General features: G+C 41.4%; 1 protein-coding gene and 1 pseudogene across 10 annotated transcripts in view; one reads left to right on the plus strand and one right to left on the minus strand.

The window, feature by feature from the left end:
• The window catches only part of LOC119051586 (oocyte zinc finger protein XlCOF6-like), a 64850-nt gene that overhangs the window by 38725 nt on the left and 7853 nt on the right, over positions 1-18272 (minus strand). For 2 of the 10 annotated variants that reach the window (XM_053672084.1, XM_037148426.2), the window contains exon 3: positions 559-16326. The exons of the other annotated variants lie outside the window; for them this stretch is intronic. In XM_053672084.1, the coding sequence (XP_053528059.1) occupies positions 14285-16326 (2042 nt within the window). In that variant the 3' untranslated portion in view covers positions 559-14284. Of the gene's footprint in view, positions 1-558; positions 16327-18272 lie in introns of those variants that run through there. 10 annotated transcript variants of the gene reach the window in all.
• On the plus strand, positions 8834-9299 carry LOC119051588 (40S ribosomal protein S18-like; annotated as a pseudogene).

Genomic DNA, 18272 nt, shown 5'->3' on the forward strand with positions numbered 1-18272 from the left:
CTCAAATCATTTTTCAAATCTGAGCCGGCTGGTCACTGCAGGTTTGGGAACATTCTAAAGTTTATCACACCCTTGATCCAAGACATCATTCCCTCAGGTTACACAGAGTCTCTTTTGAAATGCTGAACACATTCCAGATATGCCTACCAGCCATTTAACTAAGGTGATCTCAGCTAACAAAGGTTACAGACTAAATGGATGCCACATGTCAAGACACACTAATACTCCATGAAAAGGATGAAACTATATCCAGGTAGTGGACACAGTCGGCACAGGAAGATGGCCTACCAACAAATTTAGATGAAATTTTCACATCAGCATCTCAACCCAGACAATGAACCAAAAACTAATAATAGTTGAACCTGCAGATGTTGCCCCAAAAGCACCAAGGACAAAAAGAGTGAATGCACATGCCCATGGAAAAAATTACAGAGACAAGTTATTTTTCTTCATAGACCTTATTACTTCTTTTTACTTTTTATATTTTATTGATTATGCTGTTACAGTAGTCCTAATTTTTCCCCCTTTGCCCCTCTCCACCCAGGACCCACACCTCCATTAGGCAGTCCCCCAACCATTGTTCATATCCATGGGTCATACATATAAGCTCTTTGGCTACTTCATTTCCTATACTGTACTTTATATTCCAATGGCTATTCTGTCACTACCTATGTGCACTTCTTAATATCCTCACCTCTTTACCCATTCCCCCTCACCCCACCTTCAATATGGCTACCATCAAAACATTCTCCATATCCATGATTTGGTATCTATTCTTCTTATTGCTTAGTTTGTTTTTTAGATTCAATTGTTGATATTGCCTTTTTTTTGCCATTTATTGTTTATATTTTTTATTTTCTTTTTCTTAAATAAGTCCCCTTAACATTTCACATAATAATGGTTTGGTGATCATGAGCTCCTTTAGTTTTTTCTTGTCTGGGAAGTCCTTTATCTCTCCTTCTTGGATTCCAAATGATATCTTTGCTGGGTAGAACAATCTTGGCCGTAGGTCCCTGCTTCTCATGACTTTCAGTACTTCTTGCCAATCCCTTCCAGCCTGCAAAGTTTCTTTTGAAAAATTAGCTGACAGTCTTATGGAAATTCCCCTGTAGGTAACTAACTTCTTTTCTTACACTGCTTTTAAGACTCTCTCTTTATCTTTCACCTTTGGCATTTTATTTTTTTCTTCTTGACCTTAACATTCCTCTTTTGTGAAGTGATCTGCATTCTTTACTCTGGATTATGGACTATAATAGAAACTGAATGACATAATATATTATTGCCTGAATCTTAAACTTCCATTTCCATCCCCCCCTTTTTGAAAGATTTTATTTATTTAAGAGAGAGTAAGGGAAGGAGAAAGAGAGGGAAAGAAACAATGATGTGCAAGAGAGACACTGATAGGTGGCCTCTTGCTGCCCCAACTGGGGACCTGGCCCACAACCCAGGCATGTATCCTGACTGGGAATCAAACTCATAACCTTCCAGTTCACAGGCTGGCACTCAATCCACTATGCTATAGCAGGCAGGGTTAACCTTTGGTGTTTTAATACTGATGTGTTTTCGAATGGGCCTTTTTGCACCTATCTTATTTGGGACTCTCTGTGCTTCCTGGACTTGCATGTCTATTTGCTTCACAAAATTAGAGAAGTTATCTATCACTATTTTTTAAAATAGATTTCCAACTACTTGTTCTTTCTCTTTTCCTTCTAGCACCCTATGATGTGAATGTTGGATCTCTTGAAGTTGTCCCATAGGCTTCCATTCTGGAATCCATAACTCTTTAATAGAAATAATCCTCTAGTCCCCATGCAGAAAATGTCACTACATTGAGAAGTAAAATGATCATTTCCCTGCAAAGTGGAGAAATACAACAACCCTAAACATCTTTCTTACATTCACATGCCCACTTTCCAAACCTTCACAGATGGCAGTATGAAAGCCATTGGTACAAAATGTAAATTTTGTACATAACCACTATTTCCAAGTACATGCTAATATTCACAAAAGCTAAAAATACATCTTGTCTCAGAAAATTCAGTGAGAAATTTCATGTGCGAATACAATTCTTTTTGGCCCTGGCCAGTGTGACTCAGTGGACTGAGTGCCAGTATGCAAACTGAAAGGTCATTGTTCAATTCCCAGTGAGGGAATATGGCCAGGTTGCAGGCCAGGTCCCCATTTGTAAGAGGGCAAGAAGCAATTGGTTGATGTTTATCTCACATGAATGTTTTTCTCCCTGTCTCTCTGCCTTCCTTCCCTTCTCTCTAAAAAGTAAATCAAATTTTAAATAACAGAATTGTCTTCAGCAGTTAGTAAACAAATACTGACACTGTCTGCTGGTGGACACTGCTAAGTAGCATCACTAAATTCTCCCTCCTGCAGTCTTCAAATCTAAGTCAGAGCCTCCGTAACAGCCCAACAGCTGAAGAAACACTTTATTGGAGTTTTGAGGTTTGAAACGTGATAAGGGACTAAGGAGCCATGGTGAGCAATGGCGAACACTCACAGACTATGTGATGAGAGATCCAAACACCAAGTGCTACAGAAGCTTGGAGTCTGTCACACATGTGGAGATGGATGCAGCCATGAACACGTGGCCCTATGAGGTGAGAGGAAGAGTTGTGGAACCAGAGTCTTTCTCAAGGGAAAGTTCCCTAGCTCAGTGGGTTGAGCTCTGGTGTGGGAATCCAAATATTGCGGTTGGCTTCCTGTCAGGACCCATCTGGTTGTGGGCCAAATCCCCAGCTGGGGGCATATGAGAGGCAACAGAAGCATGTTTTCTCCCCCTCTCTCCCTATCTTATGCTCTTTAAAAATAAATAAGTGAAAACTTTTTAAAAGAGGATTTTCACAGACCTGATGCCCCCTTAACTATGAAGTCCATTGTCAATGATATCAAAGAAGACATTGAAAAAATCACCTAACAGATCACTTTTGAACAATGTGAAAATTTGAAGTTACTGAAGTCGTAACTAACAGAGGCGGTAACAAAACTAGTCTTTGCTTTTATAACCTTTGATGACCGAGCCTGTGTAGACAAGGTCGTCATTTAGAAGTACTATATTGTGAATTGTCACAACTGTGAACTGATAAAAGCCCCATCTAAGCAAGAGACGGCTAGTGCTTTCTCCAGCCCTAGATGGAGAAGTGGTTCTGGAAACTTCAGAGGTGGTCTTGTGGGTGGTTTTGGTGCAAATGACAACATTGGTCATGGAGAAAACTATAGTGGTCAAGGTAGCTTTGGTGGCTGCTATGGTGGTGGTGGTGAATATGGTGCCAGTGGTGATGGCTATAATGGATTTGGTGATGATGGGAGTTTGAAGGTGGTAGAAGATACAATGATTTTTGGCAATTACAACAACCGATCTTCAAATTTTGGACCCATGAAAGGAGGAGTCTTTGGAGGCAGCAGTTCTTGCTCCTCTGCTGATGGAGGCCAACATTTGGCCAATCCAGGAATCCAAGGCAGGGAAGACCACGGCACAGGTTGTTAAGATAAGAACTGCCCAGAAACAAAGCTTAGCAGGATGGGAGAGCCAGGGAAGCTACAGGTTACCACAGATCTGTGACGCCAGGCAAGTACTGTGGTGGCAGAGTCAGGCTGCTACAAGAAGACATTTTAGACAAATCTCATGTGAATGGGCAGACAACTCAAGGACCGGGTTTGTGGGTAAATTCAGAACAGAATATTTTAGTTCCTCTTCTGTAGGAAGTGTTAAGTGCTCCAAGAAAGTATTTTACTATCATTTTTTGATAGTAACATGCTGCTGAATGCCAAATAAAATGGTCTGACACTGAATAAATGTTTTTCAAAAACTATTTCTTTGATTATTTATTTCTAGAGGGGAAATGGAGGGAGGAAAAAAGGGAGAGAACCTTGACCAATGTGGATCAGAGGGAGGAGTTCAATCCGTAATCAAAAGGATGCAAATTTGAATGTGGGTCAGGGCACATACCTGCCTTATGTGTCACCCCATCTATGTGCATGTGCAGGGAACAAGCGATTTCCAAAATTTCCTAAACTTACAAGAAATTAATTTTTGTGATTTCTCTCATAACATGAAAAGCATAGCTACTGGTAAAAGATTTCCCACACTCAAAGCACTGAAAACACATTTCTACAGTGTAAACTCTCTCATAATAATGGAAATCACTGATGCACAGAAAAGACTCCCCACATTCACTGCAGGCATAATCCCATTCTCCAGGGTGGACTGATGGCAAAGGAGGTGACTGCAATGGAAAAGGGATTTCCTACATTCACTGCACTCAGAAAGCCTATCTCCTTTGTGAACTCTCTGATATCAGAGCACAGATCATTACAAAAATGTCCTGATTTCACTGCCCTTAAAAGGCCTACATCCATTGTGAGTAATTCAAAGATGAAAAAGGCAGTGCTACTCGTGCACATTTTCCCACGTTTACTGCACAAATATGGCTTTTCTACAGAATGAACTTGATAGTGTTGATGAAGGGCAGATCTTTTGTTTGTAAAGATTTTATTTATTTTTAGATGGGAAGAGAGAGGGTGAGAGGGAAACATCAGTGTGTGGTTGCCTCTCATGCACCCCCAACTGGGGACCTGACCTGTACCCCAGGCATGTGCCCTGACTGGGAATAGAACCAGCAATACCCTTTGCTTTGCAGGTGGCATTCAGTCCACTCAGCTACACCAGCCAGGGCAAAGAGCAAATCTTTGTATAACGCATTTCCCACATTCACTGCACTCATTAGGGCTTTCTCCAGTGTGAACCTCTGATGATCAATCATGAAGGGATGGGCTTGTGGTTAAGTATTTCCAACCTTCACTGAACACAAAACTCTGTCTTTAGCTCTGGCTGGTGTAGCTCAGTGGATTGAGTGCAGGCCTGCAAACCAAAAGGTTGCTGGTTCGATTCCCAGTCAGGGCACATGCCTGGGAATCGGGCTGCAGACCAAGTCCCTAGTTGGGGGTGAAGAAAAGGCAACCACACATTGATATTTCACTCCCTTTCTCCCTCCCTTCCCTCTATAAAAAAATAAGTAAAATCTTAAAGACAAAACAAAACACTGTATTTAATTTGTGTGGACACAGCCGATAACTTTCTTGCATTCTCTGGGGGTGTAATAATACTTAGTATTTTGAAAAGTCATTCTAAGTTAGAGATTTCCTTTGCCCTTTAGCTGGTATGAGCAGCCAGTTGCTTGAGATGTCCTGAGTTAATGAGGAGTGTTTTCCAATGTGACTGGAGGTACAAGGATTCCATGAAACATGGAGATGCATGGAAATTGCAGCTCTTTGCAAGGGAGACCCTGACCACACTGCTTGTGAAACAGTTCTTTGATGTGTCCCCCTTTTCTGGTGCTAGTGGCATAGCGCATTAGGATAAAATGGTTTTGCATGTGCCCCACGCCTCAGCCGTTTTGGCTTAACTTCTGTTCCCTGCTGGTCAAAGAAAGGAAAATGTCTCTCAAGATCAGTCCACAACTCTCACAGTGGGGGCCCTTCTGGGAAGACAAAGCTGAGTTGAGAGTCTGTGAGACTCATAGAAACACGCTGTTCAGTGGGTCCCAACATGCCCTTGTTCCACAGCAGCAACATGAATAAAAACAAATGCTGGTAAGATATGGTGACTCGCGGTGAGGTTTTGGGTTTTTTAAAGATTTTATTTATTGATTTTTAGAGAGGGGAAGGGAGGAAGAGAGAGAAGGAAAGAAACATCAATGTGTGGTTGCCTCTCGCGCGACCCCCACAGGGGACTTGGCCTACAATCCCTGACCGGGAATCAAACTGGTGACCCTTTGTTTCATAGACCAACATTCAATCCACTGAGCCACAGGAGCCAGGGCATCAGGGTGAGTTTTTAAAAAATGACTTATTTATTTTTAGAGAGGGAAAGGTCAGGAGAGAAACATCAGTGTTCAAGAGAAACATCAAACTGATGTCTCTCCAGCACCCCCAGTTGCAGAGCCAGTCAGCAACACGGGCATGTCCCCCAACAGGGAAATGAACCAGCAACCTTTCGGTTCACAGGGCTTCATTCAGTCCAGTGGGCCACACCAGCCAGCGCAGGGCATTTTCTCATCACAGATGCTCATCTCTCACATCAAAGCATAATTCTATGTGACAGTTTTCCAGAAACTGACGTAGACTGTGAAAAAGTGGGGGCTGTGCCTTACTACGGCAGCAATGAATGTAAATAATGGGCACCTCATAAAACAAAGGACACTAGGACAGGACGGGACACAAGGAAGAGAAGCAGGGTTCGGAAGTTGTCCCTCTGATATAGCTGCCTGCCAAACCCTTCCTGCTGGTGCTGCCAGCTTTTGTAGAGGAATGTGAATGTGCCTCAAACCGTGATCATCAACAGCAGCAGAGCACATGCTATGCAAGGTTCGTATAGAAACACGAGCAACACTTCACGGTGAAACAGGCGTTGACGGAAGTTGGAGAGCACAGCAAATAGACTCCTCAGAGGAATGGTTGTGCTGTAGAGGTCAGAGAGCCTGAGTTTAGCCCTGGTTGGGTATCAGATTAGAAATGATACCTATTAAAACAACCAGCCCTGGCTGGTATGGCTCAGTGGATTGAGTGCCGGCCTGCAAACCAAAGGGCTGCCAGATCGATTCCCACTTGGGGCATATGCCTGGGTTGTGGGCCAGGTCCCCAGTAGGGAGGTACGCTAGGGGCAGCCACACATTGATGTTTCTCTTCCTCTCTTAAAAAAAAAAAAAAAAAAAGCAGCCAAATTTGCAAAGTGCCAACACTGGGAAGGGACCAAAAGATTAGTATGTGGCCACCAACAATGGTGACAAAATTAGAAGTTAAAGAAAACATGTTCCTTATCATGTTTTAAAAAGCCCTTGCATCTAATGCTCCCCAAGCGCCATTCACAAACACCAGACCTTCTGTGGGCTCATCCTGTGATGACTGGACTCAGGTTCCTCTTGTGATACACACAGGACTCTTAAAATTCCCTCCCAGTTAAGCAATTACATGAAACGCTGATGATTCAACTCCAAAGAGAAGTCAAAACAGATGAAAATCCACTACTGTTGTAGCATAACTTAGCAGAAATAAACCAAAGCAAAACAATCTATATTAGTGGTGAATAATGTTGGCAGAATAAAACATACAGATTTACAACTGCCTTCCAAAATAATTAGAAAATTATCCATCATAAGGAACATCCCTGGAGAAATGGGGAAAATGCTTAGGAAACCAGTTTCTTCAAACAGCCATAAGTACAGTATAAAAGAACTACACAGAAGGAATTGCAGAGGAGACTGTCTTAGCAAAGATGGTTCGATTCAAAATTAAGGATGAATTTCCATCGACCCACTGCACATGTTACCGTGGACTCTAGTGATCTGGTCTGTGAATCACCATGGAAACCATGGTCTCTGAGAACTTCAGGATTTTCAGTAATGTCTGCAACTTCCCAAAAATTTCATCTCAAAAGAACCTGTAGAGTTCTCAGCATGGATATCAAGAGAACTCCCCTCGGCTACAACATCATGAATGAATAACACCAGTATCTCCCCAGCAATCTTTGCCATCAAAAACTTCTAAACAGATCGCTAAATATTTGGACAACTGCTGCCCTGCCCACTGAGGACTCTAAAATCTTCAGCAATCTGACCTCCCCTAATGGGAGAGCAAGAAGAATGACAACTGAAATTTGTTTTCAGTTGAAAACACATCACCTACCAGGAACTCTTCTATCCACAATGAGATAAAACTACTTCTTGTCCTGGCTGGTATGGATCAGTGCATTGAGCATAAATCTGAGTCCTGGCACATGCATGGGTTGTGGGCCAGATCACCAGGTGGGGGTGTGCAAGAGGCAACCAATTGATAATTGTCTTGCATATCATGTTTCTTCCTCCCTTCACCTCCCTCTAAAAATATATAAAATATCTTTAAAAACATTTATAGAAACAAATAGGTTGAAAATAAAAAGATATAAAAACTTTCCATACAGATAAAAACAAAAAGAGCAGGAGTAGCTAAAATACTACATGACAAAAAGAAACCTCAAACTGTTACAAGACGAAAATGTGATCATAAAGTGAAAAAGAAGTTAATTCAGCAAAAGGATGACAATTTTAATTACTATTCATCCAACCACAGACACCTAAGTATTTTTGGCAAAACTATACAATCTAAATCCAGAAAATGCAACACAATATTAAACAACTTACACATTCCCCTTTCAACAATGGGTAGATGTAACTGATTGAAAGCAATAAAGAACTAATGAGACATCTGGTCAAGATGGAGTCATAGGTAGACATGCCTCACTTCCCAGCCAACCACAAAGAAAATCACAACTATATCTCAAAACAAATAAAAACTTCAACTGTCAGGAAATTGAGCTGTAATGAAGTATGATAATCAAGGATTTAAAGAAGTCACATTCGTCCCAACAGGTGCCTCTTACAGGGATTCAAAGCAGTGCCACCTAATACACAGAAACACACACAGGGAGGCTGCAAAATTGAGGACAGACAAAGAATTATGGACCAAGTGAAAGAACAGAACAAACCCCAGAAAAAAACTAAATGAAATGGAAATAACCAACCTGTCAGACGCAGAGTTCAGTACATTGCTAATCAGGATGCTAAAGAACTCATCGAGTACAGCAACAACATAAAGGAAGAGATGATGGCTACACTAAGTGAAATAAAAATCAACAGGAAACCAGCAGCGCAGGAAAGAGAGCCGGGATTCAAGTCAAGGATTTGGACACGAGGAAGAATAATAGGGATGCCCAAAGGAGAAGAGAAAGAGCAAGACAGTGAAAAATTATTTGAGATCTTCCACAGGAGGCCTACACACCACTGCAGCCATGTCTCTAGTGATTTCTGAGAAATTCCAACACAATTTGTGAGTACTCAACACCTATATTGATGCACAATGGAAAACAGCCTTTGCCATCACTGCAATTAAGGCTGTGGGGTGAAGATATGCTCCTGTGAGGTTGAGGAAAGCAGACATCAACCTCCCCATGAGGGCAGGAGAGTTCACAGAGGATGAGGTAGAACAGGTGATTACCATTATGCAGAACCCACCTTAGTACAAGATTCCAGACTGGTTCTTGAACAGACAGAAGGATGTGAAGGACCGGCCAATGGTCTGGACAATAAGCTTCATGAAGACCCAGAGCAGCTGAGAAAATTCAGCCCACAGAGGGCTGCGCTACTTCTGGGATCTTTGTGTTTGAGATCAGCACACCAAGACCACAGGCTGCCGGGGTTGTACTGTGGGTGTGTTCAAGAAGAAATCAATCTGTAGGCTTTGACTATTAATTAATAGTTCCCACATACACGCACACACAAGTGAAAATTTATCTGAAAAGATAATTAAAGAAAATGTCCTCAGTTTGGTGGAAGAAATAGCCATACAAGCCCAGGAAGCACACAGAGTCCCAAACAAGTTTGACCCACAGAAGACCACACCAAGACATATTATAATTAGAATGCCAAAAGTTAAAAAGTTAAAGAGAGACGCTTAAAAGCAGCACAGAAAAGCATTACCTTCAAAGGAGTGCCCCAAAACAGGCAATCAGCTGATTTCTGAGAACAAACTTTGCAGGCAAGAAGAGACTGGCAAAGAGTATTCAAAGTGATGAAAAGCAGGGACCTACAAACTAGATTAGTCTATCCAGCACAGCTATCATTTAAATAGAAGGACTGACAAAGTGCTTCCCAGAGAGTGTAAAGCTAAAGGAGTTCAGCATTATTAAGCACATATTACACGAAGTGTTAAAGGGACTTATTTAAGAAAAAGATCAGCCCTGGCTGGTATAGCTCAGTGGACTGAGCATGGGCCTGTGAAGCAAAGGGTCACAGGTTCAATTCCCAGTCAGGGCACATGCCTGGGTTGCAGGTCCCCAGTAGGGAACATATGAAAGCCAACCACACATTGATGTTTCTCTCCCGCTCTTTCTCCTTTCCTTCCCCTCTCTCTAAAAATAAATAAGTAAAATATTAAAAAAGAAGAAGATTAAAACTATGAACATTAAAAAGGCAACAAATTCAGAACTATCAACAATTGAATCTAAAACAAAACAAAGCAAAAAAAAACATAGGAAACAACCAGAGCAAGAACAAAATCATAGGTATGGAAATAACTTGTAGGGTTATCAGTTGGGAGGGAGAAGGGGAAAATATGCAGTGATTAAAAAACAAAAATGATAGATACAAAATAGACAGGGGGAGGTTAAAAATAGTATAGAACATGGGGAAGCCAAAGAACTTATATGCATGACCCATGGACATGAAATGATTGGGCGGGGAAATTGCGGGGTGGAAGGTACAGGATGCAATGGGACAAAGGTAAAATAATTGGAACGACTGTAATGAAATAATCAATAAAATATATGTAAAAAAATAAAAAGATTCAAACTTTCTGTAGGATTTAGTGACACACCAAGACACACTTGAAAAACACAATAAAAAGCTGTAAAATACAAGCAGCAATATAAACAAGCATGTGAATAAACTTAAAACTAGGGGCTGCAGATGATCTTAGAGTTTAATAGGAGACTGAACTGTGCCCGCAAATGACCTGACACATGACATCTGCTTAGGGGACACAGCTGTGCCCATGGTTATTGTTCCCTTGAACATGACCTACACAATTTTTCTTGTATATAATACATCCTAAAAAGTATACCTGTATCTCTCCAAATAACTGGGAAAATCAGTGGGACTTGTGACTAGTGATAGGTTACCATGGAAATGCAATGACATCAAAATAATAATAAATGCTCAAGTCCCAGGTAACTTACAAGGGCTGCTGAGGGCTGCTCCATGTGGAAAATGGATAATCAGAAACACTTAGAAAGGCTTTAGAGATTCGGCACTAATCCAATTCATTCTACTGACAGTAATGAGGAAACAGCAAAGGGAAAGAGGTCAATTTTCAGACAGTGTCCATGCATGCCACCAGGTGACTTCAGATGGATTGTGTTGTTAGGAACATATCTTAAGATCAGACTGCAAACATCACCAAGAATGCTGCACACTCGTCCTGTTCTCAGGAAATGCAACGAGCCATAACAATGCTAATAAGGTCGTGTAGACACAGACCCAACCTGATTTGGCCGACTGGCCTGTCTTGAGCCATCAGGAGACGAATCTCACTTTGTTCAGAAGGACTTGCATCTAACAAAGTATCTCTGAGGTAGACAGCAGGAGGGTGGAAAGGGGAATGTCATTGCTGAAAACGGTCAGGGCTGCAGGAAAAACACGGAGAGCCTCAATTCCTCATCCAGCCAGTACTTGACAGAGTAGCAGGGGTGCCCAACCTTTTGGCGCCTCTGTTCTAAACTGGAAGAAGAGTTGTCTTGGGCCACACATTAAATACACTATAACACGTAATCACAAAAAAGAAATCTCATAATGTTTTAAATAAATGTATGACTGTGTTGACCCACATTCATAGCCATCCTGGGCTACATGCAGCCTGGGGCCACAGGCTGGACACCCATGTAGTACAGGATCTAAAGGACAGTTTCCTATATGAAGAATAAATGAGCACTCCACTGAGTAGATAACAGTACAATAGGTCTCCAGCGTCACACAGGTCTCTATCATATCAACCTGTCCTCGATATTGCAGAGTACCTATCAGCAACATTTACAAAAGAATACTGGAAGTGTCGGAGTGGATAATATTCACCAGTGTATAATATCCTAACCTGCTATGCAAAAGACAAGTAAATGTGCAGAAAGAGCCAGCCAAGAATCACTTGGGCCTCATTAGTGCTGACCTGTGTGTACTAAGCTCAGAAAGGAGGCAGACAAAACACAGCTAAGACTCAAAGTCGTTTCCCCTGGAGAGACAACTGGAAGTGCCCCATAGGGTTCCCATGAAGAGTGTGATGCAGATGTTAAGCACCCTGAGACACCAGTAAAATGCAGAAAACTTACAATAATGAAAACAGTAGCTAGCTGAGTTTCTCTTGTCCCTGTCTTCCTGCCTTGTGCTGAGGGCCTACTATGCTGTGGTAGATTGTCCACAGCCCTGGAGCCAGACTCACTTGTTCAAATCCAGCCACTTGAATCTGACAATTGTCTGCTCTGTGACCTTGGAAAAACCCCTTCCTCTTCTCCATCCTATTTCTCCCAAAAGTACAGTAACAGTAATTCCCAGGGTGCTGTAAGGATTAAAAGAATAATAATGATCAAAATGCAAGGCCTGGAAAATGTGCAACCAGGGATGAAGGATGCTCTTTCTTAAAAATATTTTGTTCTCTGGCTATTAGAAAGGGTAAGGAAGGGAGAAAGAGAGGGAGAGATATCTCCAAGTGCAAAAACATTAACTGCTCGTCTCTCCCACTCCCCTAACTTGGGAACTGGACCAAAACAGGCATGTGCCCTGACCAGGAACCGAACACACACCTTTTGGTTTGTGGGACAACTTTCAAACCATTGTGCCACTCAACCCAGGGCAAGGGTGCTTTTTACCCCTATTTACACAGGAAAATACTGAGACCTATAGGGTGAATCACTTTCCTGTAACCTTATGAATGATCAGTATTCTAAGATTTAAATCCAGTTGCACTGCCAATATATGGGGAGTCTAATCACTGTTTTCTTGTCTTTGGCTTCTGGGAGAACTTTCAGGCTCAACAAATACCCACTGGTCCTCATACCACCTGGTGTACGTTCAAGTCCTGTTGCAGCACATCAACCCCAGATGAAAGACCACAGAAAGGGCTGAAAAACTAAAAAGCAAAAATTATTATATTAATGACTGAATTTACAAAAGCAAAGAAGTGTGTTAATAATGCAGATTACCCTAAAATATATATGTATGTACCTACACATTCTGTATAGCAAAAATATCCAAATAATTTGATTTGTTTTCCACTACTAAAAACAATTTTCCATAAAAATAATTATTCCATGAAACAAAAATTATTTGTTTTTTAAGGAGTGAAGATGGGTGACGTTACAACATAGATCTTTGTTGTTTCATTCCCCTATTTTCTAAGGAGAGTAGCCCTAAATTATAAAACAATAGGTGAAGTATGTGAGTACAGAATATACTAAAAACAAATCCCCATAACATACACTCCTGAAAAATGCTCACCAGTCCTTAGATAAGTACCACTAGAATAATAAAAAGAGCATGACAAATATATAAAAAGAGCTATAAGTATAAAAATTAAACAAATCAACATTTTGTTAGAGTGGGGGAATGCAACCCTCATACATATAACTATGAATGCATAAATGCAACATTAGTTTAGACCGTATCTGTTACTTCAAAATTTAAATATGAAATTTCTGAGACATCTCCACACTGAGCATATAAAATTAAACTCAGACATCTTCAGAAAGTTTTTTTCAGTATCATTACATCAAAAAAAATTTCCTACAATCTAACCTTTTGATGTTGGAGACCTCTCCAATGTCAAAAGGCTAAAGACTTATGGCTAAGATTTCCCATGTTCACTTCATGCTTGAATCCTTTACCAGTGTGAACTACATTGACATGCTTATGGAAACAAGGTGAAAGAATTCCCACATTTCATGTTATCATAAGGTCTATCTCGTCTGTCAACTCTCTGATAAGAAATAAAAAACATTTCCCCACACCCCCCTTACTTACAAGGGTATTCAGTAGAGTGAAACTGGGAATATAATGGGAGATTGTGCTATAGAAAAAATTCTCATATTTCTTGTATATAAAAATGTTTCTCCTGTGTAACTTCTCAGAAGATAACAAAGGCAACGGATAGATAATAAAGCATTTCCCAAATTACCTTAACTTACAGGGACTTAGACCTTGTGAATTCTCTAATGATAATAAAGGGAATGGCTATAGTTTAAACACGTCTCGTATTCACGTCACTCAAGTTGCATTTCAACAGTATAAACTCTATCACACTAGTAGAAGTCAATGATACAAGAAAAACATTTTTCAAATTCACTGCAGGCATAAGGCCATTCTGAAGGGTTACTTGGGGACTACCCGAGGGGACTACTACAAAAAAAGGAATTCCCACTTTCACTGCATTCATGAGGCCTTTCTCCAATGTGAAGTCTTTCAGGAAAATGAAGGTTACCGATAAAACAATTCTCACATTCCTTGCAGCCATCAAACTTTGCTCATGTGTGTCGTCTCTGGTAACATCGATAGTCAATGCAACAGCTGAAAGATTCCCCACATTCACCACTCATTAGCGTTTCTTTGGTGTGAACTCTGTGATGACAATTGAGGTAACTGGTACACATAGAGGATTTCCCCATTTACTGAACTCGCAAGTACTTTACCCAGTGTGAACGCTAATGAAAATGGAGGGCAGACTTACAGGTACAAGATTTCCCATGTTCACTGCACTCGTAAGGCCTCTCTCTAGTGTGTACTTTCTGATGATTACGGAGGATACAGCTATGGGTAAAAGATTTCCCACATTCCCCACACACATAAGGCCTTTGTCCAGTGTGAACTATGTAATGATACCGGAGGCCACAGCTACTTATAAAAGATTTCCCACATTCACCACACACATAAGGCCTCTCTCCAGTGTGAACTCTCTGATGTTTACGGAGGTCGGAGCTCCTGGCATGAGATTTCCCACATTCACCACACACGTAAGGCCTTTCTCCAGTGTGAACTCTCTGGTGACCACGGAGGGCAGAGCTAGTGATATAAGACTTCCTACATTCACCACATTTATAAGGCCTTTCTCCAGTGTGAATTCTCTGATGAACACGGAGGGCAGAGCTGCTGGTATAAGACTTCCCACATTCACCACACTTATAAGGAAATTCTCCAGTATGAAGTCTCTTATGAACACAGAGGGCAGAGCTACTGGTATAAGATTTCCCACATTCACCACATTTATAATGCCTTTCTCCAGTGTGAACTCTGTGATGAGAAAGAAATGTATGTTTTTGCTTAAAAGATTTCCCACATTCAGCGCACTCATAAGGCCTTTCTTCAGTGTGAACTCTTCGATGTTCCTGGAGGTCAGAGCTACTGGTACAAGATTTCCCACATTCATCGCACTTAAAAGGCCTTTCTCCACTGTGAAGTTTCTGATGACGACGGAGGATATTGTTTTGTGTAAAAGATTTCCCACATTCACCACACCTATAAGGCCTTTCTCCAGTGTGAATTTTCTGATGATGACGGAGAACAGAGTGACCAGTGAAAGATTTCCCACATTCACTGCACTTAAAAGGCCTTTCTCCAGTGTGAACTTTCTCATGATAAAGGAGACCCGACCTACTGTTAAAAGATTTTTCGCATTCACCACACTTATAAGGGCTTCCTTCAGTGTGAACTTTGTGATGACGATGGAGGATAAAACTATTGGTTAAAGATTTACCATATTCACCATGACTATAAGGCCTTTCCCCTGTGTGAATTCTGTGATGTTTACGAAGGTCAGAGCTACGGGTAAAGGCTTTACTACATCCATCACATTTATAAGGCTTTTCACCAGTGTGAACTTTCTGATGACGACGGAGGGTAGAGCTCTGAGTAAAAAATTTTCCACATTCAACACACTCATAAGGCCTTTCTCCAGTGTGAACTTTCTGATGACGACGGAGGGTAGAGCTCTGCGTAAAGGATTTCCCACATTCAACACATTCATAAGGCCTTTCTCCACTGTGAACTCTGTGATGATGAAGGAGACCAGTGCAAGTGGTGAAAGATTTCTCACATTCACCACATTTATAAGGCCTTTCTCCAGTGTGAACTCTCTGATGAACATGGAGGGCAGAAATTTTGGTAAAGGATTTCCCACATTCAGAGCACAAAAAACACTTCCTTTCGGTAAGGAATCTCTGGTCCTTAACAAGTGTGTCATCACAGCCAATGGCTTTCTTGCATTCTCTTGGTGTGTAATATTTTGTAGTGGGACAAGTTATTCCAGACTTCCAGATTTTTTTCCCCCTGTGTTTGGTGTAAGCAGTCAGTTGTGCAGGATATCTGGAGCTGATGAGGAAGCATTTTCCAACCTGACTAGAGGTACAAAAATTCCACGACACATGGAAATTGCAGCTCTTTGATAACGAGACCCTGTCCATAGTGCTAATGAAACTGTTCTCTGCTGTGTCCTGCTCCTGGAGTTGGTGACTCTGTGCACTGAAATAAAATGGTTTTGCACATGCCCCACACCTCAGCAGTGTTGAGCCCTGTTGGGTTCCCTGCTGGTCCACCGAGAAGAAAATGTGTCTCAAGACACACCCACAACTCTCACAGGGGTGGCTCTTCTGGGAAGACAGTGTTGACTTCAGATTCACAGCCTTAGAGACTCTTACAGTAATATTCTGTTCTGTCGGTGCCTCCAAATCCTCTGCTCCACAGCAGCAACCTAAACAAAAGCAAACCTAGTGAAGTACATAGTGACCTATAGGGAGAAGGTTTTCTCATTATTAATTTGCATGTGTAACATCTGGCATGACTCTATGTGATGATTTCCAGGACAAATGAGAGATTCAAAAAAAGCCTCTCCTGTCTATAATAATGGGGGCCTCCTTAATTGAAGGATACTAGGACAGGATGGGATACAAGGAAGAGAGGCTGGCTTTACAAGTTTTTCCTCTCTTAAGGGCTGCCTATAAAACCTTTCCTGCCTGTCTTGTAAGGCTGTGTAGAGGATATGAACATACCCCAAACAATGAAAGTCAACAACAGTAGAGAAGAGACTGTGCTAGGTTTGTAAAGAAATATGTACATAATTCAAGGTGCAACATACATCGATCAAAATGGTATAGCACACCACCCTGGCTGGTGTGACTCAGTGTATTGAGTGCTGGCCTATGAACCAAAGGGTTGCTGGTTCTATTTCCAGTCAGGGCACATTTTTGGGTGTGGGCCAAATCCCCAATGCAGGGTGCACGACAGGCAACCACACATTGATGTTTCTTACCCTCTCTTTCTCCCTCCTTTTTCCCCTTTCTCTAAAAAAACTAAATAAAATGTCAACAAAAATATAGTAGACACCAAAAGGATTCCTCAGAGAAATGGTTGTGGTATAGAGGTAAAAGATTATGCGTGGGTGGAAGTTAGGATAGAAACTGAAACCAAAGAAAAAACTGGTAATGTGACAAGAAAGGGAAAGGACGAGTTAATTAACGTGTGGCCACTGGCAACTGTGATGAAATACAGTTAAAGACAACAGGGTCCTCATTATGCTTTAACACAGCCTTGGGATGAAATTCTCCCCCTCGGCCAGACCTCCTGTGAGTCCCATCTGTCATTGCTGGTCTACTATTCTTGTGATACACAAAGGACTCTTCCAGTTTCCAACCCATTGAGCAACTCCAAAGAGAAAGCAGAAGAGGTGAGTAACCAACACAAATCTTAGAATAACTCTAGACCAAAAAGACAAAAGAAAAAGTTCTGTGTGACCACAGCAAGATAGAAGAATAAAAAATAAAAGTATTCAACACCCTACAATGAAATTAGAAAATTATCCACCATAAACAGCACCCTCAGTAAAGGGGAAGAGGCTTAAGATCCAAGTTATTTTCAATGAGCAACAAGGTGGAGCATAATACAAAGAGCTACACAAAACAGTAGCAGGGAAGATTGGCTCAGCAAACGGGCGTAGATTCAAAACACAAAGGTAAGACCTTCTGGGGGACTCTGAGTTTGTGCTAATATTGATTCTAGTGGCCTGTTTTGTGCCACCAAAGCATCCAGAGATCACAAAATATTTGGAAAACTGTAGCCCTAGCCACTGAGAACCCCTTCAATCTCTACAATGCTGACCTTGGTCATGGGGCAGCAAGAAGAATGGGAAGTGAAGCTTCTCATCAGCCCAAAACACATCACACCACCTACCAAGCACCCTTGTATGCACATGCAGATAAAATGACTCCTCTATACACAATCGGTTCATGAGGTGCAAACAAGTAACTGCTTCATCAAAAATCAGACATCAACACTATGACAAAGGGAAACACAAAAACAAATAATCACAAAAGGAAGATTACAATGTTAAAGTGAATTAAGCCAAAATATGGAGGTATAAAAACTGCTGAAAAATAATTCAAAAAATCATTATGAAAAACTTCAGTGAAGGTGAGGTACAAGCAAATACACAAGTACCCATGACAAACAAACAAATATAAAAATAAAACATAGGGCCCTGGCTGGTGTGGCTCAGTGGATTGTGGGCCAGCCTGCAAACCAAAGGGTTGCCAGTTCAATTCCCAGTCAGGGTACATGCCTGGGTTGCCGGCCAGATCCTCAGTTGGGGATGTAGAAGAGGCAACCACACATTAATGTTTCTCTCCCTCTCTTTCCCCCTTT

Source organism: Artibeus jamaicensis, unplaced genomic scaffold (assembly GCF_021234435.1).
Source record: "Artibeus jamaicensis isolate MK-2021 breed Jamaican fruit bat unplaced genomic scaffold, CSHL_Jam_final contig_723, whole genome shotgun sequence".
NCBI classification, from domain to species: Eukaryota; Metazoa; Chordata; class Mammalia; order Chiroptera; family Phyllostomidae; genus Artibeus; species Artibeus jamaicensis.